Raw genomic sequence first — 6,106 nt, 5'->3', positions numbered from 1 at the left:
CCTATTTAGTGGTAACCTGTAATAGGAGGTCAACTTTTAATATAATTTAATTTATTTTAAATTAATTGGACACATGTCGCAATACTATTCGTTATTGAAACAAAGTAATTTTACTTTGTTTTTAAAGGAAGTGAGGATAGCGGGCACCTAATATAATATTAGAAATAACGAAATTGTAAAAAAGAAGATATATTTTATATATATTATAAATACTGAAATTGTAAAAAATAAGATATATTATTATTAGTGTTGTGAATTTTTTGAATAAAGGTTAAAAAGCCAGAAAGGAAGAGCATTGGTCCTCTCAACTAAGTTCGCACCATCAAAAAATTTCAAACGCATTAAATCTAAAATATTAATGAAAAGAAAAAACAAATATCCCGAAAAAGAGGTAATTAAACAAAACGATATTGACTAAATCCACTATAATCTTCATAGATGAAAGAATCACAAAAGTTTGAGCTGAATGCCACCACGATATAGTACGAGCAGACAAACAATACCTTGCGAGAGTATTTGCAGATCAATTTCCATCTCAAAAAATATGAGTGACCACAATTTATATTTTAATGCTCGTAGCTAAGCAATACATTCAATCCTAACATATTTTCCATGAGACCTCAGGCGACTTTCGTCTAAACGAATCAACATCATAAACAGAATTGACTTCCAACCAAAACAATTTTTTTTCTAATGTTTTAAAATGCTTTTCAATAAAATAATATTACATTCCTCGGAGGACATTTTTACTTTCCATTGTTATTTTCGCTAATGTTTACAAATATTCTCATAGTTGAATTATATATCATAAAGTCAATTAGATACGTCAATAAAAGTTAATAATTCAATAAATCACATCACAAAGTCAATAAAATATCTCAATAAAATGACGAAGAATGTGTAAAAATACCTTCTAATATAATGATGCAATTTTACTTTTAACGTTAGTAGCCAAGAGTAATTTTACTCATAACGTTGACAAGTTGGGTCAATTGGAGAAATTATTCATCAAATTATCTTCTCGGCCATGAATCTTACCATCTACACTTTACAAGTGCATCATTTTAAAACTCATTAATAACAGATCACAAACATATGATTAACTGTGAAAAAAATGTAATTTTTTTTAACAAATATAAGTAAAAAAAAATTCAAATATTTTATCGAATTTAAAAATATTAATCTCCAATTCTATTATTACATTACATACTTATCCTTGAGTCAAGGTATAATTTTTCTTTCAACATAAAGGCTTCAACCATGGGAGCATAAAATATTGCATCATCTCAAGTTGAACTATTGATTCTGATACCACTTGTTGGGTTTTCGGCAAGCCTTGCCATTTGGGAGAAACTCCGAATCTTGTGAATGAGCACACTCATGAACTTGACACCACATCTAATCCAAAACCTTAATGGTTCATCAAGGGTCATTCTTGAGATTTTGATGCCGTGTATAGAACTTAAGAAAAATGTCCAATTAATAAAACAAAAAATACAATATTTTAGAATTTAACTACAGAAAATCAAGTAAAAATAGATTTTCTTATCTATTTGAAACAAATAACTGATTGGACCCGTATAATTATCTATAGAATTTATTTAAGCTAATATCTATATTTGACTAAACACATCTTAAATTTCGGGGCCCTTATAATTTTGAGGCCCTGTGCATAAGTGCTCCTTGCACACCCTCATCTAGTCCCCTGGTACTTCCATGCATAACCTTAGGGCTAGGGGCAGATACAGGGTACCTGGATCTTTCTGGCCGCTGGAACCACCATGACCACGAGTAGTTTCGGCTCTCTATCTCCACAAAATTTGAAGTTGTGGTAGTTTCGGCCTCATGTTTCCAAAAAATTTAGATCGGGTGCTGAATTAACATCTTAAAATTAGTCTAGGTCCAGTTAGCCCCTCAGTAAATCCAAAATTCTAATTTTTTGTTAGACTATTAGACCATCCTTAGATCCAAATGTCTAAATTTTTAGTATGTTAGACATCTCTAAATCCGATTTTTTTATTAGACACAAGGTTAGCTCATATATCATTCACCAATCTCGCAATCTTATAATATAGAATTCAACACCTAACTCACACTTAGAATCTCAACAAATAAAAGATAAAATTCAGAAACAGGGTGTTCTAATTTAGAGACCATAAATGCAGTAAGATGTTAAAGGAAGGCGTATTGGCCCATAATCTGAGTAATTACGTAATGCAAGTCAAGTCATGTCTTTCTTTAAAGACCATTTTTCCTGTACCATGATTCAAGAATTCAATCACACATTTTAATGCCTATTTTTATTAAATAATTTCTCCTTCAATTCACCACCTAAATTAGTAGCTACCATCTTTAATGCTATCAAAATAAGATATAAAAATAATTGAACTTCAAAATTAAATGTTTATGGTTCCTAAATTAATTTAGGAGCATAATGACCCTTTTAAACTTGATCAAGATGACCACTTCAATAAAAGGTAACCTTCGAGTAGATGAAAATAGTTTTCTAAACAACTTTAATTCTTAGCTGTTGTTTTGAGTTGGAGAGAGAAAATATTTTAGACACAACGTTGATAATTTGGATCAATTTTAGACACTATTATAAAACACATATATTTTTATTCTTTATTCTCCACCAATTGCATATCAATTTGTTATAAAAAAAAGGATTTCATGTTTTTTATAATTTAATAATAGAATTGGAGATTAATATTATAAATTCGGTGAATTTTTTGATTTTTTTTATACAATTCGTACAAAAGGCAGTATTATTTTTAAATTTTTTTCACATCCCAACATATGTTTGTGATTTGTTACTGATAAAATGACGCAAATGTGAGGTGTAGATTACAAAATTCATGACCGAGAAGACAATTTGATAAATTATTTTTCAAATTAACCCAATTTATTAACATTAGAGGTAAAATTGCTATTGATTTCTAACGTTAGGGGTAAAATTACATCATTTTAGACGTTAGAGATGAAATTGCTACTGACTCAAAACGTTAGGGGTATTTTTACACCTTAACACTAAATATTATTACGGAAAGATTTTGACATATTCACATGTTTTACACTAATTAATTCAAATAAGAAAGATTTTTACATTACTTTTTTGATTATAGGATAGGTTTGGGAATAAAACACGTTTAACCTCAACATAATTTTTTTTTTTTTTGTCAAACACGTGATTAAAATCCGAACAAAATGAGATTCATACAATATCACTTCTATACCTACATGTAATTGATCTATTATTAATTAGTAATAATCTGCAACACAAGTGAAGTTCAAAACAAAATTCACGATGGAGTAGCAATCTCTTTAAAATCGGTTCATCAACTTGTCAACATTAAACATTAATAGTACCATTTATGACGGTAAAAGTAAAACTACTATCATCGACAAAAATACAAAAACCTTTGTACCTTATAATCACTTAATGCCACTACCTTTTTAAAGATTTTTCAACTTGATAAATACACAATCACAATACATCAGAAAAAAAAAACCCCAATTCAGGTTTATAAATCAGCAATGGACACAAAATCCTTGTCATTGCTATTATTGGCAATTTTTACTTCCCTCATAGTTTCAGAAATTGAAGCCCAATCATATTCAGGAAAATGGAAATTGCTGAAGAAAAGTATCGGAATCTCAGCTATGCACATGCAATTGTTACCCAATGACAAGATTATCATCTTTGATCGGACTAATTTTGGTCCTTCCAATCTTTCTTTGCCGCAAGGAAAATGCATTGCCATAACCCAAAACACCAACATCGATTGCTTCGCTCATTCCGTGGAGTTCGATCCGCTCAATCGGAATGTCCGACCGCTCACTATACTCACCGATACATGGTGTTCGTCCGGGGCATTGTCCTCGGACGGAGTGCTTGTTCAGAGCGGAGGGTATAGGCTTGGAGAAAGAGTTGTTAGGACTTTCAAACCTTGTGAGAGTTGCGATTGGGAAGAAGACCCGACAGGGTTGATTGTGCCTCGATGGTATGCGTCGAATCAGGTTTTGCCGAATGGGAAGATTATTATTGTTGGTGGGAGGTATGAGTTCAATTATGAATTCGTTCCTAAAGTTTCTCATTCTGATCAAACACTTTTTCAACTTCCGTTTTTAAGAGAGACAAGGTATTCTCCGTTGATTCCGAATAATTTATATCCTTTTCTACACCTTTCCCCCGACGGAAATCTCTTTGTTTTCGCTAACGATCGAGCGATTCTCCTCGACTATGTTAACCACAGGGTGGTTCGGAGCTATCCCGTTATGCCTGGCGGGATATCTCGGAACTACCCGAGCACGGGTTCCTCTGTTCTGCTTCCGATTGTACTCCAAAACAACAATGTCAGCGCACGGACAATTCCTGATGCGGAAGTTCTCATCTGTGGAGGAACATTGCCTGATTCGAACCAAAAGGCGGACAAAGGGGTTTACGTCTCCGCGTCGAAATCCTGCGGCCGGATAGTAATAACGTCTCCAAGTGCCAAATGGGAAATGGAGGAAATGCCGCTGAAAAGAGTGATGGGCGACATGATAATGCTGCCCACCGGGGACGTGCTGATAATCAACGGCGCGGGTAAAGGAACCGCGGGCTGGAATGCAGCGAGAGAACCGGTTTTAAACCCTGTACTCTACAGGACCAATTTTCCGAATACTGATTCTGATTCTGATAGGTTTGAAATTATGAGCCCGTCGCCAATCCCGCGACTCTACCATTCGACAGCTCATCTGCTATCGGATGGTCGAGTCATAGTCGGAGGCAGCAATCCTAATAGCAACTACAACTTCACTGCAATTTATCCTACAGAGCTGAGCTTGGAAGCTTTTTCTCCGCCATATCTCAGCTCGGATACTCCCCGGCCGACCATTACCGAGATAAAACCCGGCCTGGATCTCTCCTACAGGCAGATTTTTAGTGTCGGATTTGAATTGAATGCGGATGAAAGAAAACTTGGAAACATTTATGTGACAATGTTGGCTCCATCTTTTACTACACATTCTTTTGCTATGAATCAGAGGCTTTTAGTTTTGGGTATGGAGAATAATGTTAATGACATAGAAGAGATCGGTGCCGGGAAATATGTTGTCGGTGTAAATGCACCGGCGACGGCGGCGCTAGCTCCGGCTGGATATTACCAGTTGTTTGTGGTCCATGAAGGTGTTCCGAGTAGAGCAAAGTGGGTCCATTTATCAAAGTGATTAATTAAGATTTAATGGTGGTTGGTTCGTTTCTTCAATTGGGAATTTATGAGTTTTATTGTATGGACCGGAAGTCTTTTCGGGAAAGAAAATACTATTGGAAAGATTCATTGATATATGTTTTTTTTATATGGTATTATTTAATATAGGGTAAATAATTATAAGGTACCTGTGTTTTTACCTAATACACTATTTAGTCCCTGCGTTTTTAGAAATAATTATATAGTTCTCCAGTTTTTGTTTTTGTTAACTCCTTAGTCCTTATACTTGGATCAATGGTCAAACTATACTAAATAAACTTTAAAATACCAAATTTACCCTTTACTTTATGTTTTAATAATAAAACATCTATTTTTCCTATTTTATATTTTTTTCTCTTTTTTCCTATATAATCACAATCTCTCCAATATAAACTCCAATATAAAATAATTGATTTATTAATTTTTATATAATTATAGAATTTTAATTTAATAACGTAAAATTTATTGACTAAAAAATGAATGAAAATATTTTAAAAATTATTAAAATACGAGTAAGACTATAATTGTAAAAAGTTTTTACAATTCTAATAAATTTTCTGAATGAAGAAAAAAATATGATTTTTAAAAAATTATAAAAATATTTAATGTTAGTTTAAAGATATTATATTAAAAGATAAAGAAAAAATTAATAATACATTTTTTCAAGTATATTAATTTTGGTGTATATGTAGTTCAAAAATTTCATCAAAATTAATTAGATTAAATTTGAAACTAAAAGATAATTTTTTTTTTATGTATATAACTAGTGGTAATTTTGGACTTTTATTTACAAAAATAAATGGAAGGACTAAAGAATTGATTAAGGTAATACTTAAGGACCTTATAATAATATGATCGACTTACTAGCGTGTTAA

At 32.3% G+C, this 6,106-nt stretch overlaps 1 protein-coding gene across 1 annotated transcript; it reads left to right on the top strand.

Moving 5' to 3' along the window:
* The first annotated feature begins 3,487 nt into the window (after positions 1-3,487).
* Positions 3,488-5,458, top strand: LOC136214979 (aldehyde oxidase GLOX1-like). The gene has a single exon (XM_066002907.1). It carries the CDS (start codon positions 3,538-3,540, stop codon positions 5,209-5,211), a length of 1,674 nt encoding a protein of 557 aa, XP_065858979.1. The 5' UTR covers positions 3,488-3,537; the 3' UTR covers positions 5,212-5,458.
* Positions 5,459-6,106: the final 648 nt, after the last annotated feature.

The sequence above is a fragment of the Euphorbia lathyris genome, chromosome 1 (genome assembly GCF_963576675.1).
Source record: "Euphorbia lathyris chromosome 1, ddEupLath1.1, whole genome shotgun sequence".
NCBI classification, from domain to species: Eukaryota; Viridiplantae; Streptophyta; class Magnoliopsida; order Malpighiales; family Euphorbiaceae; genus Euphorbia; species Euphorbia lathyris.
This window is presented reverse-complemented; position numbering and strand designations above follow the sequence as displayed.